The following is a 27,811-nucleotide window of genomic DNA, read 5'->3' as shown; positions in this document are numbered from 1 at the left end:
AGCCCCACTCTCTGCAACTGGATACTCAGCTTCCTGACCCACAGGCCACAATCAGTGAAGATTGGGGACAATATCTCATCCTCATTAGCACTCAACACTGGAGCCCCACAGGGCTGCATACTCAGCCCCCTACAATACTCATGGGTATACCCATGACTGGATTGCCAAATACCAGACTAATGCCATTTACAAATTTGATGACGATACCACTATAGTCTGTTGAACCTCAGATGGCAACGAAACGACCACAGATGGGAGGTGGAAGACTTGGAAAAAAGATGCACTGAGAACAACCTAGCTCTCAATGCTGGCCAAACCAAAGAACTCATTAGTGACTTTCAGCAGGATGTTACTCATGCCAACCTACACATTAATACCAGAGGTGGAACTAGTGGAGAGTGTCAAGCTCCTGGGAGTGATCATCCATTACAAGCTTTTTTGGACTCATATGAACACACTAGTTACAAAGGCCCAACAAAGTCTCTTCTTCCTCAGGGAGCTGAGGAAATTTGGTATGACAGCAAATGCCCTTGCCAACGTTTGTAAGTGCACCATCAAGAGCATTCTGTCTGCATGCATCACTACTTGGTACGGCAACTATACCATTCAAGATCAGAGACGGTTACAGAGAGTGGTCAACTCGGCCCAGACAATCACAAAGGCTAACCTCCCATCTATATAATCCATCTACTAGGCCCGCTGTCAAGGAAAGACCGCCAGCATTCTCAAAGATCCATTCCACCCTGGCAATGTTTCTCTACAACCTCTGCCATCGGGAAGAAGGTGTAGAAGCCTGAACACACACACACACACCAGATGGTTTCGAAACAGTTTCTACCCTATTGTTGTTAGAATACTGAATGGACTCACAAACTCAACATTCGCCTGTACCTGTGTTTTTGTTTTTGCTGCTGTTTACCTATTATTTAGGTATCTATGCTACTTAACTCTGTGATCTGCCTGTATTGCTCACAAGACAAAGCTTTTCACTGTGCCTTAGTACATGTGACCATAAATTCAATTCGATTCATTGACGTTGAGGATGATGAGATGTGATCTTCAGTAGACTTGACAGAGTGAATGCTGAAAGGGCATCTCTCCCCTTGACTGAGAAACAAGTCCTCGAGGACACAATTTAAAAATAAGATGGAAGTGAGAAGGACTTTTTTCTCAGGGTGTCATGATTCTTTGGAAATCTCTTCCCTGAAGTGAAGGCTGCATGGTCATTGAATACTTAGAAGGTGGCACCAGATAGATTGTTGTCTCGAAAAAAAGTCAAGGGTTATTGGGAATAGTTGGAATGTGGATGTTGCCATAATCAGATCAGCCACAGTTTTATTAAATGGTGGAGCTGCCAGACTGGTCAAATGGCCTACTTGTAGTCCTAATTTATATATGTTTGTATGTTTGTTTACTTCCATCCAAGCAGATAGATAGGGCCCTGGTTTAATGCCGAAGCCAAAAGACAGCACCTCCAACAGTGCAAGCGCTCTCAGAACTGAAGAGACCAGTTGTATTTTGAAATCAAGACGTGCAGTGGGATGAAACTGGACCCCATAATTCAGAGGTGAATGTGCTACCAAGACTGTCACAAGTTAATATAATTTGAAGTTGGCTTTTGCTGACCAGTAGAGTATAACCAAAATTAAAACGATACTTGGGCATACACTTTTCTTCATATTGACTGGTCACAACAAGGATATACCTCTCATACTTCCTTGGAAGAAACAGAACAACTTTGGCTGTACATTTCTAGACTCTGACAGCCCAATTAGTGAAGTACAAATCCATGTGGATTAGAAAACACCAGGTTTGATTCATGTTTTGTGCTAAATAAGGTGACTTCAGTCAGAGCATCATGAAAAATGCTGGATTTCACAACAATCAATAATATATTGTGTTTGCTGCATAATTTCTGTATTCATGATTCGGAGATGCCGGTGTTGGAATGGGGTGTACAAAGTTAAAAATCACACAACACCAGGTTATAGTCCAACAGGTTAATTGACAATCACCTGATGAAGGAGCGTCACTCCGAAAGCTAGTGTGCTTCCAATTAAACCTGTTGGACTATAACCTGGTGTTGTGTGATTTTTAACTAATTTCTGTATGCTATTAATAAAAAGGACTGGATGACAATTGTGTATTTGATGCTGTCAAAGATCACATGTAGCACCGCAACAAAATAATTAAAAGCAATCAGGCTGTCAGATTCACATCCAAATAGCAGCCAGGTAAAGTATAAGAAGATATCTAGTATCAAAAGGGTTAATAGTTTCAAATAATAGCTTTGTGGGCAGAAAAATTCTATAACTTATCAAAAACCATTAATTTACAATACCCTGGGAGTACAAATATTTCTGAATGGCCGAAGTCCAAAATGAACACTCTGAGTGCAGCAAGATCAGTTATTTGATACTTTGTAGTATTATTAGCTTTATCAATTTTTCCTTGTGGCACCAGTTCAGTGATAATTCCTCGGCGCCATGCACGAAAAATGCTGCTATTAACAATAATTCTTTCACCTGCATTTGAAAAAAGGAAACTGTAAATTTCAATTAAATTCAACAAATATAGATTTAGAAAAAGAAACTAAGCAACTCAAAAGCAATGATTAGAAATAACGTAAGACAGGTGAGGAAGGCCATTATCATTAACTTGTTCATCTTCTCTATGGCACCCCTCGCCTTAAAACAAACAAACATTAACTGACCAGCATCCAGCCATTGTTTAAATTGAAAGAGAAAGAAAAGATGGTAAAGAATAGTATCAAAAGTGGAGGAGGAATGGAGAGTTGGTTTAAAAAAAGAGTGGCTGGGGAATGTGAACAGAAATGGAGTTAGGAGACACAGGAAAAGCAGTACTCCAGAGTCACATTCTAGATTAGAAGATAGAGATTAGGCAAATTCCTGGCTCTACAGATATGAAAAGAGAGGAATAAAATGAATTAAGACCATAACAAAAAATAGAAACATGAGGTGGTGGCCATTTATCCCCTACAACTTGCTAGCTCAAGTTTGCAGTAAAGGAAAACAAATGCACATAAGAACCAGAAAGAACAGCTAGATGGAAGATATATTTGTTTATAGAAACAGTGAAATAACATTGAAAGTAAAGGTGATTTAATACATAGCACACATCAGCTTTTCTAAAGCAACCGACTCACCTCTTGTTTCTGCTTCGAAGATTTAAAGCTAATTTATTTTGAACCACACAACGGTCTCTGTACCAAAGCATTTCAGACTCCCAATAATCCTCTACATTAACAAGTTTCTTCAACACTCTTCATTCAAAAGCAATTTTAAGATGACCCTGTAGTGATTGGCACCAGGTAACCTCATTGATGAGGTTCTGACTAACCCAGGTTAACAACCCCAATCAGGAGAGTCTTGCCTGATCAATATAACCAAGAGATTAGAATTGCCCTCAGTTAAGGACTGACTCCAAACTGGTTGGCTCCAGTCAGTGTACTGTGCACTAGTAAATAAAGGGTGACTTGGTGACAGGTACCAGCCTCTGTGCAGTTATTTCAGGCTCCAAACAGGTTCCGAACAGGAAGCATTTTCCATTATTAATCAAAACTCATCTTTTAAAAGCCTCTAATTAAATCTTTCCTTCAAACCTCTCTGCTCCAATGGAATTACTACATTACAACACGAGAAAGTTATTCAACCTTCCAAGCCTGTTCATCATTCAATAAAGATAATGGCTGATCTTAGACTTCAGATCTAGTTTCGCACCAGATCACCACATCCCTCAATTCTACTAAAGTCCAAAAATCTATCCATCACTCAACCCTAAGCACATTAAAATAAGGGACATGCGCAATTCTCAGGGAAATTCCAGTGATTTACATCACAGAGTGAAGAATATCCTCATTTGTCCTAAATGACTGACCCCTTTTCCTATGTCCCTTATAAGAGGTATCTGCAGGCAGGTAAAAACAAACAAACAAACCTACACACATCCACTCCGTTAAACAAATTTGCCTCTGGTTTTCCAGGTGTGGGCTCAACAAAATTCTGTATAACAATGGCCAGACTTCCTTGTTCCAATGCTCCAGCTCCTTTGCAATAAAAGCCAACATCTCCTTTGGTTTCCTAATTCTATATCTGTAAGCTGCATGTTAACTTTTTCATGTACAAACGAAGCCTAAATCTCTTGGAGCTTCATTATTTGAGTTTCAGGCCCTCTGATGGTTCCAGAAGACAGGAAAGTTTGTAAGATCGTATCTTTGCAATTAACTCTTAAAACCATTGGATGCAAAACAACAGGTTAAGATGACCTATTAGCTTTCATCTCTAACTTCTCTAATAATTAATATCAGTGAAAGAAGAGAATGTTTCAAATTCCGTACTCTTAACTTGCCTCTTGGTTCTCCCTTATTTAAAAAGGTTTTTTGTGTATTCTACCATGAAATACAGACTATTTAACGTAGTCAGCATTCACTCTACGCCAACCCCATTATATGTTGCTTGTCTTAGCTCCTACCTGACCAACGAGATACAGTTAGACAATAGACGATAGGTGAAGGAGTAGGCCATTCAGCCCTTCGAGCCTGCACCACCATTCAACATGATCATGGCTGATCATTCCTAATCAGTATCCTGTTCCTGCCTTATCTCTATAACCCTTGATTCCACTATCTTTGAGAGCTCTATCCAACTCTTTCTTAAATGAATCCAGAGACTGGGCCTCCACTGCCCTTTGGGGCAGAACATTCCACACAGCCACCACTCTCTGGGTGAAGAAGTTTCTCCTCATCTCTGTCCTAAATGGTGTACCCTGTGTTTTTAAGCTGTGTCCTCTGGTTCGGCATTCACCCATCAGTGGAAACATGTTTCCTGCTGCCAGAGTGTCCAATACTTTCATAGTCTTATACGTCTCAATCAGATCCCCTCTCAGTCTTCTAAACTCAAGGGTATACAAGTCAGGTCGCTTCAGTCTTTCAGTGTAAGGTAATCCCGCCATTCCAGGAATTGACCTCGTGAACCTATGCTGCACTCCCTCAATAGCCAGAATGTCTTTCCTCAGATTTGGAGACCAGAACTGCACGCAGTACTCCAGGTGTGGTCTCACCAGGGCCCTGTACAGCTGCAGAAGTACCTCTTTGCTTCTATACTCAATTCCTCTTGTTATGAATGCCAGCATGCTATTAGCCTTCTTCACTATCTGCTGTACCTGCATGCTGGCCTTTATTGACTGGTGTACAAGAACACCCAGATCTCTCTGTACTGCCCCTTTACCTAAATTGATTCCATTGAGGTAGTAATCTGCCTTCCTGTTCTTGCCACCAAAGTGGATAACCATACATTTATCCACATTAAGCTGCATTTGCCATGCATCTGCCCACTCACCTAACTTGTCCAGGTCACCCTGTAATCTCCTAACATCCTCATCACATTTCACCCTGCCACCCAGCTTTGTATCATCAGCAAATTTGCTAATGTTATTGCTGATACCATCTTCTATATCATTAACATATATTGTAAAAAGCTGCGGTCCCAGCACGGATCCCTGCGGTACCCCACTGGTCACTGTCTGCCATTCCAAAATGGAGCTGTTTATCACTACCCTTTGTTTCCTATCACCAACCAATTTTCAATCCAATCTAGTACTTTGCCCCCAATACCATGCACCCTAATTTTACTCACTAACCTCTTGTGTGGGACTTTATCAAAAGCTTTCTGAAAGTCCAGGTACACTACATCCACTGGATCTCCCTCGTCCATCTTCAGAGTTACATCCTCAAAAAAATTCAAGAAGATTAGTCCAGCATGATTTCCCCTTCATAAATCCATGCTGACTCTGTCCTATCCTGTTACTACTATCCAGATGTGCCATAATTTCATCCTTTATAATAGACTCCAGCATCTTTCCCACCACTGAGGTCAGACTATCTGGTCTATAATTTCTTGCTTTCTCTCTCCCACCTTTCTTAAAAAGTGGTATAACATTAGCCACCCTCCAATCCGCAGGAACCGACCCCGAATCTATTGAACTCTGGAAAATAATCACCAACGCATCCACGATTTCCCGAGCCACCTCCTTCAGTACCCTGGGATGCAGACCATCAGGCCCCGGAGACTTATCAACCTTCAGACCTAACAGTCTCTGCAACACCAAATCCTTGCAAATATAAATTCCCTTAAGTTCAGATCCTTCAGCCACTGTTACCTCAGGGAGATCGCTTGTGTCTTCCCCAGTGAACACAGATCTTAAGTACCCATTTAATTCCTCTGCCATTTCTTTGTTCCCCGTAATATATTCCCCTCTTTCGGTCTTCAAGGGCCCAATTTTAGTCCTAACCATTTTTTTGCCTTGCACATACCTAAAAAAGCTTTTACTATCCTCCTTTATATTATTGGCCAATTTACCTTCGTACCTCATTTTTCCTCTGCGTATTTCCTTCTTAGTAATCCTATGTTGCCCTTTAAAAGCTTCCCAGTCCTCAGTTTTCCCACTTATCTTTGCTATGTTATACTTTTTCTCTTTTAACTTTATATGTTTCTTAACTTCCCTCGTCAGCCACGGCCGCCCATGCCTCCTCCTGGGATCTTTCTTCCTTTTAAGAATGAACTGATCCTGCAACTTCTGCATTATAAACAGAAATATCCGCCATTGTTCCTCCACGGTCATCCCTGCTAAGGTATTGCACCATTGAACTTTAGCCAGCTCCTCCCTCATAGCTCCATAGTTTCCTTTATTCAACAGAAGTACTGTCACTTCCAACTGTACCCTCTCCCTCTCAAATTGCAGATTGAAGCTTAATGTATTATGGTCACAACATCCCAATGGCTCCTTCACTTCGAGTCTCTGACCAATTCTGGTTCGTTACACAATACCAGATCCAGAATTGCCTTCTCCCTGGTCGGCTCCAGCACCAGCTGCTCTAAGAATCCATCTCTGAGGCACTCCACAAAGTCTCTTTCTTGAGGTCCAATACCATCCTGATTCTCCCAGTTTACCTGCATGTTAAAATCCCCCATAACAACTGTAGTAACATCTTTACGACAGGCCAATTTTAGCTCCTGATTCAACTTACATCCGAGATCCAGACTACTGTTTGGGGGCCTGTAGATGACTCCCAAGAGGATCTTTTTACCCTTAGTATTTCGCAGCTCTATCCACACTGACTCTACATCCCCTGACTCTAGGTCCCCCCGCGCAAGGGACTGAATATTCTCCCTTACCAACAAGGCCACCCCACCCCCTCTGTCCGTCAGTCTGTCCTTACGATAGCACGTGTAGCCTTGAATATTCATTTCCCAGGCCCTGTCCACTTGAAGCCACGTCTCAGTTATCCCCACAATATCGTATTTGCCAATTTCCAAAAGAGCCTCAAGCTCATCCATCTTTTGTCTAATGCTTTTTAATTTGTTACTGCTCTCACCCTTCCCATCAACCCCTATTTCACTCAACCTTACAGCATGATGCCTTTCCGAGTTTTCTGCCTCGTTGATATAGTTGTCTTTCTTGACTTCTCTTGTTCTAACTTTCCCTTCAATTTCCTTTTTAAACATCCAGTTTGTCCCCTCCCCCCTGCTACTTAGTTTAAATGTAGCGGAGCTGCAGTAGAAAACCTGCCTGCCAGAATGCTGGTCCCTAACCTATTAAGGTGCAAACCGTCTCTCTTGTAGAATTTATGCTTACCACAAAATATACCCCAGTGATCCAAGAACTTAAATCCTTGCTTCCTGCACCAGTTCTCCAGCCACACGTTCAAGTCCATTATCACCCTGTTTCTGGCCACACCAGCCCGAGGAACTGGAAGCAAACCGGAGATAACCACCTTGGACGTCCTGCTTTTCAGCCTTCTTCCTAGTTCTCCGAAGTCCTGCTGTAGTATGTTCCTCTTCTTCCCGACATCATTTGTGCCGACATGTACCACCACTTCTGGCTCTTCACCCTCGTCCTTGAGGATTTCCTGCACTCTGTCCGCGATGTCTTTCACCCTGGCACCAGGAAGGCAACACACCATCCTTAAATCCCGTCTGCTGCCACAAAAACCCCGGTCAGTTCCTCTCACGATGGAGTCCCCTATTACCACGGCTCTATGCGATGTTCGACTCTTCCGCTCTGCCTCCATGCCAACTTTAGATTGACAGACCTGGCCGCCTTGCGAACTGGTAGTGTCATCAGTCTCTGTTTCCAAAAGCTTCAACTTGTTCCTGACAGGTACTTCTCCCGGGGTCTCTTGCTCCTGTCTCCTCTCTGCCTTCCTCATCGTCTGCTCTCTTCTGGCATGATTGGTGTAATAACCTCGCTGAAGGTCTTGTCCAGAAAGATCTCGTTCTCTCGGATGAGCCTAAGGTCCTCGAGTTCTTTCATCAGCACTGCAATATGCTCGGTCAATAGTTGAATGTGCACACACTTTCCACACATATACGAGCCAGACACACCAGAGTCATTGACCTCCCACATCAAGCACGTAGCGCACTGAACCAGCTGGACAGTCATGTCTTCACCCTCTTCAACTGTGGCGTAATCACTTCACTCAACCTCCTTGTCAACGAGTCCTGAGCTAAAGCCTCACTCTTCAATCCAAACTTCCTTAGACCCTCTTTTTGTGGCAAGTCTGTGGACTCTTAATTTAGGTTAGAGGAGGAGGGAGGGAGGGAGGGAGACCCTACTTTGTAGGACCTGGGGTTTAGAACTTACCCTCTCTAATAGCAATCACTTACCTTCCCGACCGGCTTTGCGCTCCGCCTGAACTTCTGCCCAGCTCCCGCCGCTCTCTGCTGCGAAAAGACCGTTAGCGTCGAGGTAAGTTCTTTATATAGCAATCACTTACCTTCCTGACCGGCTTTGCGCTCCGCCTGAACTTCCGCCCAGCTCCCGCCGCTCTCTGCAGTTAAATTATAATCTAACAGTGAAGGTGCCCCTAATTAGCCTCAATCAACAAATGATTGACAATTACATTTAGTTTAAATGGAGAAAGGAGGGAGTCCAAAATTATGTATTAGACTTAAATATGGGAACTTATGAGAGCATGAAAGTAGAATTGGCCAAGGTAAATTGGCAAACTAACTTAGAGATACACTGGAAATTTCAGAATACACAGAATGGACCTATTCCAACAAGCAAGAAAAGAAATCCCAATAACCACCATCTGTGAAGTTAGAAAATGTTAAAGATAGTATCAAACTTAAAAATTCATAGAACTGAAGAAAGGCATGTGGTAAATCAAAGTTGAACAGAATTTAACAGCAGCAAATATGAACTAAGGATTAATAAGAATGGAAGTGTTAGAATACATTAGAAAGCTAGATAGAAATTTAAAAAAAACTGTTGCCTGGGTTTCTATAAATACTTTTAAAAGAGTCAACAAAGTGTTGTTCCTATAAGGAAGCAAATCTGGAGAATTAATCATGACAAATAAAGAAGTGGTAGATGAACTGATCAGATATTTTGCATCAATATTAAGTAGGAGATACAAGTAACATCCCAGAAGTAATGATAAAATCAGGAAATGTAAGCAGAAGAAAATTACAATCATGAGATGTGTGGTTTTGAATAAATTGTTCAAGCTGCAGGTATCCTTGCCATGACAAACTTCAAAAGGGTCTTAAAAAGAAGTGCTTAGTAAGATAGTTGATGCACTGGTTTTAATTTTCCAGGATGTGGAGGTGCCAACGTTGGTTTGGGTGGACAAAGTTTTTTTAAAAAAATCACAACACCAGATTATAGTCCAACAGGTTTATTTGGAAGTACAAGCTTTTGGAACTTGCTCCTTCACTACCTGAAGGAGGAGCTGTGCTCCAAAAGCTTGTACTTTCAAATAAAAACTTGTTAGAATATCAGTTGGTATGAGATTTTTAACATTAGCTTTCCACAACATCCTAGAGTCAGGAATGCCCCGTTGGGATGAAAGATAGCAAATGTAATTCCTCTATTCAAAAAGAGGGGGACAGAATACAGGAAACTACTTGTCAGTTGGAGTAACATCATAGGGAAAATGTTACAAGTTATAGCAAGGCATGTGGATAAATTGAAAGGTAAGTTGACTCTGCCTGATTGGTTAAACATGATTTCCCTTTCACAAAACCAATCTATTGGGAGACGTTCTAAGAAAGTAATGTGCTATGGATAAATGAATGGTGAATGTACTTAGATTTCCAGAAGGCATTTAATAAAAGTGCCAGATCAAACGGTTATTGCAGAAAATAAAAGCCTATGGCTTACGGGGTAGCAAAGACAGAAGATTGCCTGGCTAATGAGAATTACAGTAGGCATAAATTAGTCTCTCTGAAGATGACAATACAGTCGATTCTGTTATAACATACGCTCCTTCAACACAAATTGGCTATAATGCGATTGAAGAATTTATACCATTATTTGTAGAACGTGAACTTTCCTTACCTGTATTGGCTATAACATGATTCCAGTCCCATTGGTTTAAATGACTTTGCTATGAATGTAATTTTCTTATGTGCGATTGCATTGGAATGGAGCTATCACATATCAGGACAGACTGTATGTAACAAGTGTTGTGCCACAAAGTAGTGTTGGGACCTCAGCTGGTTACAATTTATACAACTGACTTGGCCAAAGTGCAACCATATCGCTATCTGTATTTGCTGATAAGATAGATAAGTAGGAAAGAAAGATGTGAAAAGGACTTAAGGCAGTTGCAAAACGGTATAGTTTAAAAGAGTGTGCGAAGATCCTGAAAATGGCGTGCAATGTCGAAAAAGTCAATTTTCATTTTGACAGGAGGATTTATTAAAAATGTAAATAGAGAGAGATTGGAGAGCTCCAAGATGTAGAGGAATATAGATAGCCTTTTTGCAATTCATAAGTTAGGCTAATATGTATGTACAACATGCAATTAGGAAAGCCAACATTGTTATCATTTACTGTAAGAATTAAATACAAAAAGTTAGGAGATTAGATTAGATTAGATTAGATTAGATTACTTACAGTGTGGAAACAGCCCTTCGGCCCAACAAGTCCACACCGACCCGTCGGAGCGCAACCCACCCAGACCCATTCCCCTACATTTACCCCTTCACCTAACACTACGGGCAATTTAACTTGGCCAATTCACCTAACCTGCACATTTTAGGAAACCGGAGCACCCGAGGAAACCCATGCAGACACTGGGAGAACGTGCAAACTCCACACAGAGTTGCCTGAGGCGGGAATTGAACCCGGGCCTCTGGCGCTGTGAGGCAGCAGTGTTAACCACTGTGCCACCGTGCCGCCCACTATACTTCAGTTTTACAGGACACTGTTGAGACTAAATCTGGAGGACTGCATTGTATTAGTCTCCATTTAAGAATGAATGTAAACACACTGGAAGCCGTTCACAGAAGGTTTACCAGGCTAAAAAATGGAATGGAGATGGATTTTCTTAAGAGATGTTGTACAGGCTCAGCTTGCACCTCTTGGAGAATAGGAGAGTAAGAGATGCCTGGATTGAAACTTAAGACCGGAGGGATGACAGGGCAACAGTGGAGAGGTTATTTCCTTCTGTGTGAGAATTTAGAACTAAAGGGTCACTATTTAAAAATAAGGTGTCACCCAGTTAAGGCAAAGACAAGGAGAACTCCCTCACATCTCAACACCCCCAAACGTGTTGAGCATTTTGGAGAACCTTCTGAAAAAAGGTAGTAGAAACAGAATCTTTGAATATTTTTAAGGAAAAGCTAGATAGATTTTTGGCAAGCAAGGAGATGAAAGCTCAGTCAGGGATAGGTAGGAATGTGGATTAGAGGTTATAATCAGATCAGCCATGGTTTTATTAAAATGGTAGAGCGCAGGCTGAACGGCCTATTCTTGCTTTTCATTTGTATGCTTTCATATTCTAAGTGACCAACACTTACATCTGCTACACTTTCTTTTTTATTCACAAATATAGTTTACACTATTTTATTAGCAGCTTGATCAACATATAGTGGAATTTTCAGAAATCAGCAATGCAGTAGCTTACTGCTATTTTTTGCAAGATTATAAGCAATTTCTTTTGAAGTAACATTAACCTTTTATTGTTCCATTCACAGGTTGTGGGTGACACTGGCTAGACCGTCGCACATTTTGCAGCAGAGAGCGGTGGGAGCTGGGCGGAAGTGAAGTCGGAGCGCAAAGCCAGTCGGGAAGGTAAGTAATTGTTATTTGAGTGGAGAAGGAACCCGAGACACTACACGTGTAGTGTCTCCCACCCTCCCTCCTGCTCTAACCGAAAAAAAGGTAAGCTACTTGGTGTTCTTGTTTTGGAGACTAAGTGTAGAGTTATGGCAGCGCAGGCAGTGGAATGTTCCTCCTGCAGGATGTTTGAGGTAGGGGTGACCACCGATGCTCCTGCTGACTTCATCTGCAGGAAGTGCAGCCAGCTCCAGCTCCTCACAGTCCGCATTAGGGAACTGGAGCTGGAGTTGGATGAACTGAGAATTCTTCGAGAGGCTGAGAGGGTGATAGATGGAAGCTACAGGGACATAGTTACACCAGAGAACAGAGGTAGCTGGGTAACAGTTAGAGGTGGGAAGGGGAGGAAGCAGGCAGTGCAGGGATCCCCTGTGGTCGTTCCCCTCAACAATAAGTATACCGCTTTGGATACTGTTGGGGGGGACGGCCTAGCAGGGGTAAGCTGCAGTGACCGGGTCTCTGGCACGAGGTCCGGCTCTGAGGCTCAGAAGGGAAAGGGGGAAGAGGAGGAGAGCGCTAGTTATAGGAGACTCTATAGTTAGAGGGACAGACAGGCTTTTATGTGGACATGGGAGAGACTCTCGGTTGGTTCGTTGCCTCCCGGGTATCAGAGTCCGAGACGTCTCAGACCGTGTCTTCAGAATCCTTAAGGGGGAGAATGTGCAGCCAGAAGTCGTGGTGCACATTGGCACCAACGACATAGGTAGGAAGAGGGGTGGGGAGGTCATTTAGGAGCTCAGGGAGTTAGGCTGGAAGCTAAAAGCTAGGACAAACAGAGTCGTCATCTCTGGGTTGTTGCCGGTGCCACGTGACAGTGAGGTAAGGAATAGGGAGAGAGTGCAGTTGAACACGTGGCTGCAAGGATGGTGTAGGAGGAAGGGCTTCAGGTATTTGGACAATTGGACTGCATTCTGGGGAAGGTGGGACCTGTACAAGCAGGATGGGTTGCACCTGAACCAGAAGGGCACCAATATCCTAGGAGGTAGGTTTGCTAGCATTCTTTGGGGGGGTTTAAACTGATTTGGCAGGGGGATGGGATCCGGATTTGTAGTCCAGAAAGTAGGTTAGCTGTTTTTCAGGATGTCCAAGAATGTAGGGAGGCTGTGGAGAAGGTAGCACTGACAGGGAATACTTGCGGACACAGAGATGGGTTCAAGTGTGTATACTTCAATGCAAGGAGTATCAGAAATAAGGTGGGTGAACTTAAGGCGTGGATTGGTACTTGGGACTACGATGTTGTGGCCATCATGGAAACGTGGATAGAAGAGGGACAGGAATGGTTGTTGGAGGTTCCTGGTTACGTATGTTTCAGTAAGATTAAGGAGGGTGGTAAAAAAAGAGGGCGTGTGGCGTTGCTAATTAGAAATGGCATAATGGCTGCAGAAAGTCAGTTCGAGGGGGGAATCTGCCTTTGGAGGTAGTATGGGTTGAAGTCAGAAATAGGAAAGGAGCAGTCATCTTGTTGGGTGTTTACTATAGGCCCCCCAATAGCAGCAGAGATGTGGAGAAACAGATTGGGAAACAGATTTTGGAAAGGTGCAGAAGCCACAGGGTAGTAGTCATGGGCGATTTCAACTTCCCAAATATTGACTGGAAGCTCTTTAGATCAAGTAGATTGGATGGGGCGGTGTTTGTGCAGTGTGTCCAGGAAGCTTTTCTAACTCAGTATGTAGATTGTCCGACCAGAGGGGAGGCCATATTGGATTTGGTACTCGGTAATGAACTGGGACAAGTGATGGGCTTGTTAGTGGGTGAGCATTTTGGTGTTGGTGACCACAATTCTGTGACTTTCACCTTGGTTATGGAGAGAGATAGGTGCGTGCAACAGGGTAGGTTTTACAATTGGGAGAAGGGTAAATACGATGCTGCAAGACAGGATCTGAGGAGCATAAGTTGGGAGCATAGGCTGTCAGGGAAGGATGTCATTGAAATGTGGAACTTTTTCAAGGAGCAGATACAACTTGTCCTTATTATGCATGTACCTGTCAGGCAGGAAAGAGATGGTCGTGTGAGGGAACCTTGGTTGACGAGGGAGGTTGAATATCTAGTAAAGAGGAAGAAGGAGGCTTACATAAGGTTGAGGAAACAAGGTTCAGACAGAGCGTTGGAGGTATACAGGATAACCAGGAGGGAGCTGAAGAAAGGGATTAGGAGAACTAAGAGAGGGCATGAAAAATCTTTGGCGGGTAGGATCAAGGATAATCCCAAGGCCTTTTATGTGTATGTGAGAAACATGAGAGTGACGAGAACGAGGGTAGGTCCGATCAAGGACAGTAGTGGGCGACTGTGTATTGAGGTTTTGAATGAGTACTTTTCTTCAGTATTTACAAATGAGAGGGACCGTATTGTTGAAGAGGAGAGTATGAAACGGACTGGTAAGCTAGAGGAGATACTTGTTAGAAAGGAAGATGTGTTGGGCATTTTGAAAAACTTAAAGATAGACAAGTCCCCCGGGCCTGACAGGATATATCCTAGGATTATGTGGGAAGCAAGAGAGGAAATTGCAGAGCCGTTGGCAATGATCTTTTCGTCTTCACTGTCAACGGGGGTGCTACCAGGGGACTGGAGAGTGGCGAATGTTGTGCCCCTGTTCAAAAAAGGGAATAGGGATAACCCCGGGAATTACAGGCCAGTTAGTCTTACTTTGGTGGTAGGCAAAGTAATGGAAAGGGTACTGAGGGATAGGATTTATGAGTATCTGGAAAGACATTGCTTGATTAGGGACAGCCAGCACGGATTTGAGGGGGGTAGGTCTTGCCTTACAAGTCTTATTGAATTCTTTGAGGAGGTGACCAAGCATGTGGATGAGGGTAGAGCAGTGGATGTAGTGTACATGGATTTTAGTAAGGCATTTGATAAGGTTCCCCATGGTAGGCTTATGCGGAAAGTCAGGAGGCATGGGATAGTGGGAAATTTGGCCAGTTGGATAGAGAACTGGCTAACCGGTCGAAGTCAGAGAGTGGTGGTAGATGGTAAATATTCAGCCTGGAGCCCAGTTACAAGTGGAGTTCCGCAGGGATCAGTTCTGGGTCCTCTGCTGTTTGTAATTTTTATTAATGACTTGGAAGAGGGAGTCGAAGGGTGGGTCAGGAAATTTGCAGACGATACGAAGATCGGTGGAGTTGTGGATAGTGAGAAGGGCTGTTGTCGGCTGCAAAGGGACTTAAATATGATGCAGAGCTGGGCTGAGGAGTGGCAGATGGAGTTCAACCCTGTCAAGTGTGAGGTTGTCCATTTTGGAAGGACAAATAAGAGTGCGGAATACAGGGTTAACGGTAGGGTTCTTAGTAAGGTGGAGGAGCAGAGGGATCTTGGTGTCTATGTTCATAGCTCTTTGAAAGTTGCCACTAAGGTGGATAGAGCTTGTAAGAAGGCCTATGGTGTATTAGCGTTCATTAGCAGAGGGATTGAATTCAAGAGTCGTGAGGTGATGTTGCAGCTGTACAGGACCTTGGTAAGGCCACATTTGGAGTACTGTGTGCAGTTCTGGTCACCTCACTTTAGGAAAGATGTGGAAGCTTTGGCAAGGGTGCAGAGGAGATTTATCAGGATGTTGCCTGGAATGGAGAACAGGTCGTACAAGGATAGGCTGAGAGTGCTAGGCCTTTTCTCATTGGAACGGCGAAGGATGAGGAGTGACTTGATAGAGGTTTATAAGATGATCAGGGGAATAGATAGAGTAGACAGTCAGAGACTTTTTCCCCGGGTACAACAGAGTGTTACAAGGGGACATAAATTTAAGGTGAAGGGTGGAAGGTATAGGGGGGATATCAGGGGTAGGTTCTTTACCCAGAGAGTGGTGGGAGCATGGAATGCGCTGCCTGTGGGAGTGGCAGAGTCAGAATCAGAATCATTGGTGACCTTTAAGCAGCAATTGGATAAGTACATGGATAGGTGCTTAAGCTAGGACAAATGTTCGACACAACATCGTGGGCCGAAGGGCCTGTTCTGTGCTGTATTGTTCTATGTTCTACATTACCCAGAACTAACTGTCCTCAAGGAAGTAGAGGTGAGATGCCTACTGGAGCCCTTGAGGAGTAGATACACCCTCAATGCTGTTAGGGAGAGAGAGCTTAGGAATTTGGCCCAACAATAGTAGAGGAAAGGTGACATAGTCCCAAATCAGGATCGTGTATGACTTGGTGTCAACTTGCAGGTAGAGATATTCCAATGAATCTGCTGCCTTCCAGGTGGTAGGGTGGAAGGTTTCACTGATCAGATTGCTTATGCTTCCCACAGAACTTCTGTTTCTCATAGGAATTTATTTCGTGAAAATTATGTATCATTTAAGGTGCTTGACAGTGCACATCTAACTCCCATACCTTTCAATCTACTTATCCCTCAACCAATCTTCATAAAACTTGCCCTACATATCAATGGGCAGCTATCTTTAAACTTAAGATGCTTATGATTGAAGTGTGACTTTCAACCTTAATGTGAATTTCTATCACATTACAATCATTTTGCCCCAGTGGATGCTCTATTTTGGAGATTACAAAATAAACCGTTGATCTAATTGATCTGGAGAGGACTCAAAAAATATTTACCAGGATGTTACCAGATATGGAAAATTTGAGTTATAAAAGGTTGGGACTTTTTTCACGAGCATAGAAATAGAGAGGCAAACCTATTAAAATTTATAAAATAATGTGGGGTATAGACAAAGTAAATGGCAGTTATCTTTTCTCAAATTGGGGGAATTTCAAGATTGGGAGGCATATATTTAAGGTGAGAATACACACTATAAAAACAGCCTTATCCCATATCAATTCCATGACCGTATTCTGTCATCTTCAGCTAGCCAATATATATTTTCTAAATCAACCTGTTCAGAAAGGTTATGACACACCTTTTGAAGGGAGGTGGGGGCATCAACCTGGGCCTTCTGGCTCAGGGGTAGGGACATTATGACAATACCCCTCCAGCTAGCCAATTTCCTAATCAGGTTAGTGACTTGACTCCACTTATTCTAATTTAACAGTTCCAAAGTGCACCATCATTGATGAGTAATCTTTTGTAGTCCTGGGAGAAATGCTTAACACCAACCACTCAGAAGCTAAATATTTATGAATTTCCATTAATAGTCAATATCTGTATATAGTGCAATAGTGAGAGAAGAAACACTTTCAAGTCCATGGATCATCACTGCCCTTGACAGCACTTGACAAAATGACTAGTTCCAAGTAAGCTTTAGTCCTTCTGCCAGTACGGCCACAGTAAAACATGAAATAATAGGATTAGGAGATTAACTTGCCACCTTTCAAGGTTTCAAAAAAAAGATTTCAAATTGTAGCAAACACTATGGTTACCAAGTTCCAGAGTAGCTGCAGGGGATTTTGACACTTCCATACTACGAGAGAGATCGTCAGCTTCTGCTGCCAAGACAATAGCTTTCTTTTTCTCTGAAGACTTTTGAATGTAGAAATGGCATGGACTTATCACATGACTAACCGAAACCAATCCCTGAAAACCTGGAAATACAATAATTCATAAAGCTTTGTTTTATTTAAATAGGTTACAGAAGATAGAGTACACATATGCCCAAAATCCTACCTGCACAATAGCTGAGGTTGGTGTCTGAAACAATTTTCTTATAAGTCGTCTTTTTCGGTCTCTTTGAAACTGGTTGAAGTTGTTTTGGATCATTTTGATCAACAGTACCAGACACAACTAAAAACATGAAAATTCTGAAAATACCTCCTCCAAAACGAACAGATGGCAATATGATTAAAGCACAAAAAATAATTCTGCACAATTTAATCACTTTCATAGTCCTTTAGAAAGGATAGATCAAAAAATATAATGGTCATCTCTTCTTTGTAATAATTTAAATGATTGGTTAGAATGAAAGTAGGCATATGCTACATAAAAACTGGAAGATTACGCAAATTTCCAAATAAGGATCAGTTCAAAACCAACTCTACCCTGGTGAACCTCATCAGTTGTGGCTTAGGTCCTCAACAATTCTGGTCTTTTCCTGGATGTAGTAGCTACAGCTACCACTCTTTAATGTCACTGCTAGCAAAAGAGAGCTCCTGGTCTGACTGGCTAGTTACTCTGGACAGGCAGCAGAAAAGCCAAGGACCTGACAGGTACTTAATTCTGTCAAATCTTCCTCACTAAAGGCCATACAGGATCCTTGTCTAACCAGTAGGCATGATGAAATTGTAGCCAATGATTTTAGCATTTACAGATCATTTAAAAAAGGTGGTTTGGTTTTGAAGAGCACCTATTGGTGACTCAGCTTTAGCCATTTACACTGTCTAGATGCAGCTATTCTTTCCCTTTCCCATCACCAACTCCTTTGCCTTTCACCATTTTCATGTAACCTCACCAGACTTCTGTTGTTCTTCTCTAATATCCTCATTCTCTAATATAACCTATTAGAATTTTAAACATTTCAGTTCTGACAAGACTGACTCAAAACATGCATGCAAACTTTCTCTTTTCACAGATGCTGATAGACTTAGTGTAATTCCAGCATTTTCTATCTTTTTTATTTCAGACTTCCAGCATCCACAATGTTTGTTTTAATTTTTTTTTTAAAAAAACATTAGACTATGTAACTTAAATTCTTGGTTCAGTGCTTCTTCACACTTTGAAGATATGAACAGAAAATTATATTTTGTATTTCTTCCCTAGTTTCTTTGAAAATGTGCAGATGCAATCTATCCAGACTTGTGCTCGTATTCTCAAGTCTTTGTATCATGTGATTCAGTAACTAAATGTCAACTTCCAGTTGGAGCAATTGAAACATTTCCTTTCATTCAATTATAATGATTCCTTTTTCTATTTCCTATTCAACATAAACTGAAGATCAACAAGAAAAACAAAACGTCAATAATAGTTTGGGAAATGGCCTTTAGAAACTTTTTATATATTGGAAATGGGTATTTTGAAATTAAAGAAACTGGATCCTATAATAAAGCTAGGTTCCTAGAAGAAATAAGTCAACAATGATACATACTGGTGTTGTCATCTTCAACTATTTCTTCAACAACAACATCTGCATCTTTACTTAAAATGGATAATCTGTTCCGACAGCGTAATGAAGATTTTTCCCATACTGTTGGGCTAGCGCCCAGCTGAGTAATGTTCATGTCATGGTACATTAATGAATCCACCTTCTGTTTTTTCTCATAAGATTCCATTCTGTGGCTTGCAAGATGTTGTCCCCCAAGTGAACCATTCTGCTTTGTCATTGTTCCAAATTCATTTTTCAATTTATTTTCTATCATTGAAGTAATAAACCTGGAGACAGTGGAAAATGGGAGAAAATCAGATTTAAGGATGTGTCTTAGAGGACGTGCAATAAAAAGTTACCAATTCTGGAGACAAGGCAGCTGTCCAATGCCAAGTCTGAGATAGAATGGATAATCTTACTAAAACAAAAGATTCAAGAGAGTTCGACTGTAAAAGGGCTTTACTGGGTAAACATGGAGAAGCAAAGTTCCTTATTTTGAGAGTCTAGAAGTAAAAAGATAATAGTCTCAAGGTAACAACCAGTAATTGTAGGCTCAACATCAGAGGAATGTCTTTACCTAGAGAACTGTAACTCTTTGGAATTCTCTACTTCAAAAAGTTACAGATGCTCAGTCAATAAGTACAGGCAAGACTGAGATTAATTCATTATTGGGCAAGGAGGGAATCAAATGATAACAGGTAAGAAAGTGAGTTACATAGAACTCCAAACTTATTCCTCAGTCTAGACGGCCCACAATACCCACTGCTATTTCTTAGACTGAAGTATTAACAACACACAGCATCTCAGTGTATGCTTTGATTATGGTATAAAAAGTTATGTGCTGACACATTTAACTTAGCAACTATTAACATTTCAATGATTCTTGTCAATTTTATTAGAATTACACTGTACAAAATAGCATAAGGGACCTGTTTTAGTTTGCCACTTTATTATAACTTAGTGAAAAGAAATTGTGGCATTTTGACAATTATCTGTGCAGCAGTAATTATCAGATTCTTAGTGCGTTCTAATTCTGGTAGACTTCTATGATGTCTAATCTTTTTGCTAGATAACTAGGATCATGGCCAATGTACTGCATTCCAGTGGAGAGCCATTGTTGCTGAAATGGGAGGTAAATGCAGCAGGACTTGCTATCTGCTCTTTCTAGATTGATCTCATGAAGTCAAACAGCTCTTTTACTTCTAATGGGGCATCCAGCTGCATGCTGCAATGACAAGCAAGGGCACAGAACAGGGCAGCTCAGTCAGTAAAGCCAAATCTCTCCAGATGGAAGGGTTTATCTATCAGAAATAGGCCTCACAGACAGAGAGAGTTTATTCTCAACTAGGTGTAAACTTACATGCTTAATTCCACATATATATTGTTTCCTAGTTTACCCTTAATTTCCTTTCATATTAGTAAAGTCCTGATACCAGTAGAAAAATGAATTTTTGCTTCACTATTTTGTGGACCATGTGTGTGCTTTAATTTATCATTACATTTGTTGTCGTCGACAGAATTTCTGATGCACAGGCGTCAAGTATTGCAGACAAGGTTGAAAAGGTGCCGAGCTGACATGGAACAGATGCTGGAGTTGAAACTGGCAAAAGTTTCAGGAGAGAAGCCAAAGCTTCTTTGGCATGATTGGAGGCTCAGAGGTTGGTGGAGATATACTAAACCTCAAGGCTAACCTTAGGCAGAGGTCTATCACGTGTGTTCGTTGCTGTAAAAGGGAGCAGTTTCCACAGTCAAATGTTACTTGCCAGGGTGGGGAGATGTGGACTTGCAACCCCCCCCCCCCTCCCCAAACCCACGGCACCGGGGTGGGGGTCCCCTCTCTGTTCCACATTGGTCTGGTTCTGTACGATTTCACACTTTATTCAATATTGGCCGGGAAGAGGTTGTCCAGTAACACAGAGGTTAAACACATCAGTTTCCTCGGAGAAACTGCACACATTTTTAAAAATTTTTATACTTTTTTTTAGTCTTAAGAAAAGTACAGACCATCATTACAGAGCACATTCAGACAGTTACCAGGCAATTTTAATGAAATGACTTTATTGACAGCATCTTAGCCCAATGATATTTCCTGGAAATGAACCTTGTTTTCCAACATACAAGTACTCCTATCTCACAAACTTACAAGGTCAGTTAGGATGGCTAGTAATGGCTAGTTATGTCTAGAAGCCAAGAAGCCACTTTGTCATATTATATGCATTAATAAGCCATTTTATTGCTGCCTATGTTCGTCAGAGCATGTATTAAATGGTTGTTCCTAACTACAACTAGTTACTTCAGTTTGCATTCAGATTTCAGATCCTCACCTACAGCAAGTGTAAAGTTTGCCAAACAGCACAGCTTCCAACTGGACATAGGTGTGCTTGCTGAGCTGGAAGGTTTGTTTTCAGACGTTTCGTCACCATACTAGGTAACATCATCAGTGAGCCTCCAGTGAAGCACTGGTGTTAGTGCTCACTTTCTATTTGTGTGTTTAGATTTCTTTGGGTTGGGTGATGTTATTTCTTATGGTGTCATTTCCTGTTCTTTTTCTCAGAGGTTGGTAAATATAGTCCAAATCGGTATGTTTATTGATGGAGTTCTGGTTTGAATGCCAGACCTCTAGGAATGACTGTGCATGTCTCTGTTTAGCCTGTCCTAGAAAGATGGGTTGTCCCAATCAAAGTGGTGCCCTTCTTCATCTGTGTATAAGGACACTAGTGATCGTTGGTCATGTCTTTTGGTGGCTAGTTGGTGTGTGTTTTTCCTGGTGGCTAGCTTCCTGCCTATCTGTCCAATATAGTGTTTGCTGCAGTTCTTGCAGGATATTTTGTATATGATATATATACACAGAGTATTCAAGAACAACTGGTACTCAATAAGCACAGCCTGCCGTTTCGTAAACAACGAACCCAAACAAGACGACAACACACCTAGAAACTAGCTACACTACCATACAAAGACATCTCAGAGATGATGACCACAATACCCTTAGCATCATGGTAGTTCACAAACCTACCAACACACGAACAGCTACTGATGAACCTAAAAGGACCATATACCAACCACCAGTAAAATGAATGTCATTTACAAAAGACTGCAACAAACACTACATTGGACAGGCAGGGAACTAGCCACCAGGATACACAAGCACCAACCAGCCACAAAAAACACATGACCAACTATCACTAGTATCCTTACACACAGATGAAGGAGGACACCACTTCAACTGGGACAATCCATCCTAGGACAGGCTAAACAGGGACATGCATGGGAAAACCTAGAGGTCTGGCATTCAAATCAGAACTCCATTAATAAAAACATCAATTTGGACCCCTTTTACCAACCTCTGAGAAAAAGAACTGGAAATGATATCACCCACCTTAACAGACCAAGACAAATAGCAAGCAGGACAGAACACCAGTGCTTCAACAGAGCCTCACTGATCAAGTTACCTGGCATAGTGATGAAACATTTGAGAACAAATCTACCAGCTCAGCAAGTAAACTTACAACCTGTTCCCACCCTGGTGAGACTTTGGAAGCTAGCACTGATTAAAAAAAAGGGTAGGGTACCAATATAGTTGGCCAATTTCAGCAACAAAGCTATTTACCTTCAACTGAGAACAGCCACAAGTGTCCTTAAACAACTTCTGACTCCTCCGATACTGAAGTGGTCCACTTTCAAATGCAACAAGACCTGGACAATATTCAGCTGACAATTTTATGCCATACAATTGCCAGGCGGCAAAGAACATCTCCAACAAGAAAGACCATCCAATGTCTCTTGACATACAGTGGTATTACCATTGCCGAATGCCCAGATATCAATATTCAATTGTTATCACTGACCAGAAATTGAACTGGACTTGCCACAGAAATCAGAGGTCAGAAGGTAGGAACCCAAAGCCGATAACCCACCTCCCAATTACCCAAAGTCCGTTCAGAAGACAGGTCTGTAATGGAATGCATGTATCCAGGCAAACGTGATGTAACTCCAACAACACCAGAAATGGGACAATCAGAACAAAGCAGCCTGCTTCACTGACACATTCTCAACATTCATTCCTTCCACCACCAGAGTAGCAGCAGTGTGTACAAATCTAGAAGATACACTACAGAAATTCACCATGGATCCTTAGACAGTACCTTCCAAATCTATATCCATTTCCATCTAAAAGGACGTGGGCCGCTGATACAAGAGACCACAACCACCTGCAAGTTCCCCTTCCAAGCTACCCATTACCTGGACATGGAAACATTGCACCCTTCCTTCATTGTCTCTGGATCAAAATTTTGGAACTCCCTCATCATTACAGATCTATCTACACCAAATGGACTGCAGTGGTTCAAGAAGGTAGTTTAGCACCGCCTTCATCAGGGCAATCAACAAACAAAACAAACAAACTATTGAAATCCACATCCCTTGAAATGAATTAAAAAAACTGCCACTGTCATGGCAATAGACTGACCCACTGCCTTCCAAAAGACGGAAATTGACAAGCTGTTCGACATCCAAAAGATGCAGACTGTTTCTACTCTCAAAAGTAAGGGGCAACTTTTAGTAGATTAGATTAGATTAGATTAGATTACAGTGTGGAAACAGGCCCTTCGGCCCAACAAGTCCACACCGACCCGCCGAAGCGAAACCCACCCATACCCCTACATTTACCCCTTACCTAGCACTACAGGCAATTTAGTATGGCCAATTCACCTGACCCTGCACATCTTTGTGATGGTGGGAGGAAACCGGAGCACCCGGAAGAAACCCACGCAGACACGGGGAGAACGTGCAAACTCCACACAGTCAGTCGCCGGAGGCGGGAATTGAACCCGGGTCTCTGGCGCTGTGAGGCAGCAGTGCTAACCACTGTGCCACCGTGCCGCCCTCTAGTAACACCATAACATCAGATACCGGTGACCTTGTGAGCCACAGGATTTTGCTAATGGTGACCATCTAGTAGATGTTTATTAAATGCCTGATCCCAACTAAAATCACTGAAAGGAGCTTTGTGACTACCTGCAGAAATCTTTGGACCAGGTTTTAATCCAATGGTCATCAAGCCCATATACCTCCCTCAGAGTCCCCAAGGGAAGACTGTCAAAAATGAGAATGTCAATTACCAGCACTCAAAGACTCATAAGGATGTCTACCCTCTTCCTAGGGCTGAGGAACTATTTCTGCAGTCTTGATTTGGTCCAAGGTATAACTGGCTAATCAATGAGTGAGACGCTGAAAAGATGACTTCTGGAATGACTCCAAGAGATTTTAAGAATACACAAAATGGTATTTGGGCCCTGTAATGGCCCAAAGCTTTTGGGATCTTAAATTTCCAAGCCTTCCTTGTGTTTTGAACAGTGCAGTTATCTTCAGCTCAACACTTGAGACCCTCGACTCAACACTACCCTCACCCATTGCCACAGTAAACTTGAAAGTCAAACCAAATAAATGTTAACGTTTCCACACAGAAGTATAGTAATTTTGGACACTGATAACCAAGAAAGGCATTGTCTCTGCCAAATAGAAAACAAACAGGACAGAAATAGACTGGCCAAAGACAGAAAATTGCATGGAACCCTGGATGGCTGGTTACTACAGGAGATTTATGCAGACTATGCATAGTTGGATGGCCAGTTCCACAGCTGGTGAGGAAACCAGAGAATACTGAAGGAGCGAGAGGAAAAAGGCTATACAAACCATGATACTTCAAGGAGCATTGCAAGGAGTTCAATCCCAGAATTCAAAGACTCCTTTTGCACCCTCAAGCAGAAACTTGGAATCCAAGATGGTGGCAACCTAGCAAGTCTGAGTCTGTAGTGCTCTGCCCAAGACTCAGGCAAAGTGGGCTGCCCACCTCCACCACACCTGCTAAATCATTTAAAATAAATTTAATACAGCTAGTCATTTTGCACCAAACTTGAGTACTTTGGTGCTCTGTTAAAATGACTAAGGGAAAGAATGCCCGTGGCTCGCAGCACACAGGAACCCCTCCCACACCCTCCCCAACTGCAGCAGAGGCGCCTGCAGCCGCGCCAGGGGACGAGCCTTGTTGCAGTGATTTCCAAGCTTGAAGAGAAGATCGACACCTTTATAGAAGAGTCCAGGTGCAGGTGGGAATAGTTGTTGGTCACGCTGCAAAAGCACGACTGAGACATAGAAAAAAAATCGAACATTGACTTGGAGGGGGGGAACTAAAGGCCGCGACCTCAGAGGCTACTGCAGAATCTGCCCTGGGTCGGGTCCGGACTCTCTAACAGCGAGTCTGGGCCTCAGAAGATCACGTTGACGACCTCGATTCTCGAGGTCGTCGAAAAAAGATTTGTTTGCTGGGCCTTCCCGAATGGGAAGAGGAAGGCCAGCTTGCAGTGTTTCTGGAGTAATGGCTTCCTCAGATGTTGAAGCTGGAGGTTGGATCAGGCCAGGTAAGGGTAGAATGGGCCCACTGGGTTGCAATACGCAGGCCCGGGTCAGACCAGCACCCCCGCCCGGTCCTGTTCCGGCTGCAGTGCTATAGAGAGAAACAAATGCTCCTGGAAGCCTTCAGAAATCTCAGGAAAGAGTCCCAAGCCATGACTTACAAAGGATCCAAGATTATGCTGTTTCAGGATTTTTCCCCAGCTTTGGTCCGCAAGAGGAGGGCGTTTGATGAAACGAACAAGCGTTTAAGGGATTTAAACATTCAATACTCCCTGCGCTACCCAGCAACGCTACGTTGTAGCCACGAAGGGTCCATCTATAACTTCGGATCGCCGGAGAAGGCCAAGGAATTTTTGGAGTCTCTTAAATAAATTGTAAGAGTTAATTCATGTGGTGAATGATGTTCTTCTTCACCCCACACCCCCCACCCCTTCCCTGGTTTACCCTTTTTTTTCCTCTTATTACCTTTATTGTTTAATATTATCTCCAGCGGGGGTAGGGAGGGGGGCTTATTTGTTTTCCACTTTGCGATTTTCCTTTTTGTTTTATATATATATAGGCCGGGTGGTCTAGTTGATTCAGGTGAGGAGGGGTGTCTGCCTTGTCTTACCTTATCTCTTTCTTTTACAGCGGGGTTGTTTCCCCCCTTTATTTTGTGTTACTATATTTAATTATTATCTGCTGAGACTGTAATTTTATAGTTTTATATGTTTATACGTGGTATTAACATTACCAAATATATCTAGGTGTTGGTGTGGGTGTAGGGTACTCACTGTTAACTTTAGCTTTACAGCACACTTGCATTTTCTTTATTTTGTCATGGGAGGACTGGGCCAAGGGTGGGGCACTAATTGGGAGAGCATATGATGGGTTTTTGGAAAGGAAGTGATGCCCCGGGAAACAAGGGGGAAAATCTCAGTTTAAATAGGTTTTATATTTTTTCTATTTAGAAATAGTTTTTTATTATATTGGTGTGAGCGTATTAAAGAATCTCTATTTTTGTGAATTTTCTATGGTCTATGCTTGGGTGCTTTGGATGGGATTTCGCCTCGTCTGGATGATTATGGTTCGTCATTCGATTAAATGGTACACCTGGAATGTCAAGGGAAGTAATTCACCAGTCAAAAGGAAGAAAATACTAATCAATCTCAAAAAAGGATTGATATAGCTCTCCTACAGGAGACACATTTACTCGATAAAGAATACTTGAAATTACAACAGGGTGGATTTGATCAGGCCTTCTTTTCTTCTTTCAGCTCAAAAAGTAGGGGAGTAGTCAGTCATTCTTATTTGGTAGAATCTCTCTTTCAAAATCCTAAGTCAGATAAAAGATGAATCTGGATGATATATATTGATTAAAGCTCTTACAAATGGAGAGGAATATGGGATTTTAAATCTGTACTGTCCCCCGGCACATCCTTTCAAATTTATAATGGAAGCCTTCTCCAAACTGATGGCTCTCGGGGCTCATCATACAATTATAAGGGGAGACTTTAATTGCATTATGGACCCCGAGATAGATAGGATACCCAAGAGTACTGCAGGTGTATCCCCCAGATCCAGGCAATTAGCGGATTTGAATAAAGAGTTAGGATTAGTAGATGTGTGGAGTTGCCTTCACCCGCAAGACAGAGATTTCTCTTTTTACTCTAATCCATATAAATGTCACACTAGAAGAATCGATAGGTTTCTTGCCCCCTCAACCTTTTTGAATTCCATATCATCCTGCAAAATAGGTAATAATAATTTCTGATCACGCTACTGCGTACATGAAAATCAAGGCTAGGAACAATGAGGCATCCCCCCAACATTGGCGTATGGATTCCTTCTTAATGAAGGATAGTAAATTTGTAAAACATTTTTCTCAAGAATTTTAACTATTTTGGAAATTAATTCAGGTACGGCTAGTAATCTGTCAGTGATGTGGGAGACCATTAAGGCTGATGCGCGAGGCCTGATTATTTCATACTCGGCAACCCAGAAAAAAACTAAATGGAGGACAACAGCGTCTACTTGAGACTCGCTTAAAAGCAGCTGAAACAGCATATGTAGATAGACCTTCCATTGCTAAATTACAAAGGATTACAGTCCTTAGGACAGCCCTGAATACAGCGCTTACCCAAACGGCAAAGAGGGAAATATTATTTGCAAAGCAAAGATTATATGAATTTGGCAATAAACCTGGTAGATACTTAGCATTTCTCGCAAGGAAAAAAAAAAGGCCCCTCAAGCTATCATGTCCATCAGGGAAAGTGCTGGTACTCTGACTCATGATCATAAAAGGAT

At 42.2% G+C, this 27,811-nt stretch overlaps 1 protein-coding gene across 1 annotated transcript in view; it reads right to left on the bottom strand.

The window, feature by feature from the left end:
• LOC122551059 (RING finger protein 17-like) overlaps positions 1 to 27,811 on the bottom strand; it is a 123,485-nt gene that overhangs the window by 11,954 nt on the left and 83,720 nt on the right. The window contains exons 9-11 of the mRNA XM_087988553.1: positions 19,115 to 19,398; positions 17,457 to 17,618; positions 2,342 to 2,525 (exon numbers count right to left, since the gene is read on the bottom strand). Coding sequence (XP_087844679.1) covers positions 2,342 to 2,525; positions 17,457 to 17,618; positions 19,115 to 19,398 — 630 coding nt within the window. The remainder of the gene's footprint in view (positions 1 to 2,341; positions 2,526 to 17,456; positions 17,619 to 19,114; positions 19,399 to 27,811) is intronic.

Source organism: Chiloscyllium plagiosum, unplaced genomic scaffold (assembly GCF_037043375.1).
Source record: "Chiloscyllium plagiosum isolate Xiang-an unplaced genomic scaffold, Cpla_swu_hap1 HiC_scaffold_6, whole genome shotgun sequence".
NCBI classification, from domain to species: domain Eukaryota; kingdom Metazoa; phylum Chordata; class Chondrichthyes; order Orectolobiformes; family Hemiscylliidae; genus Chiloscyllium; species Chiloscyllium plagiosum.
Note: the sequence above shows the minus strand (reverse complement) of the source record. Positions and strands in the feature narration are given on the sequence as shown.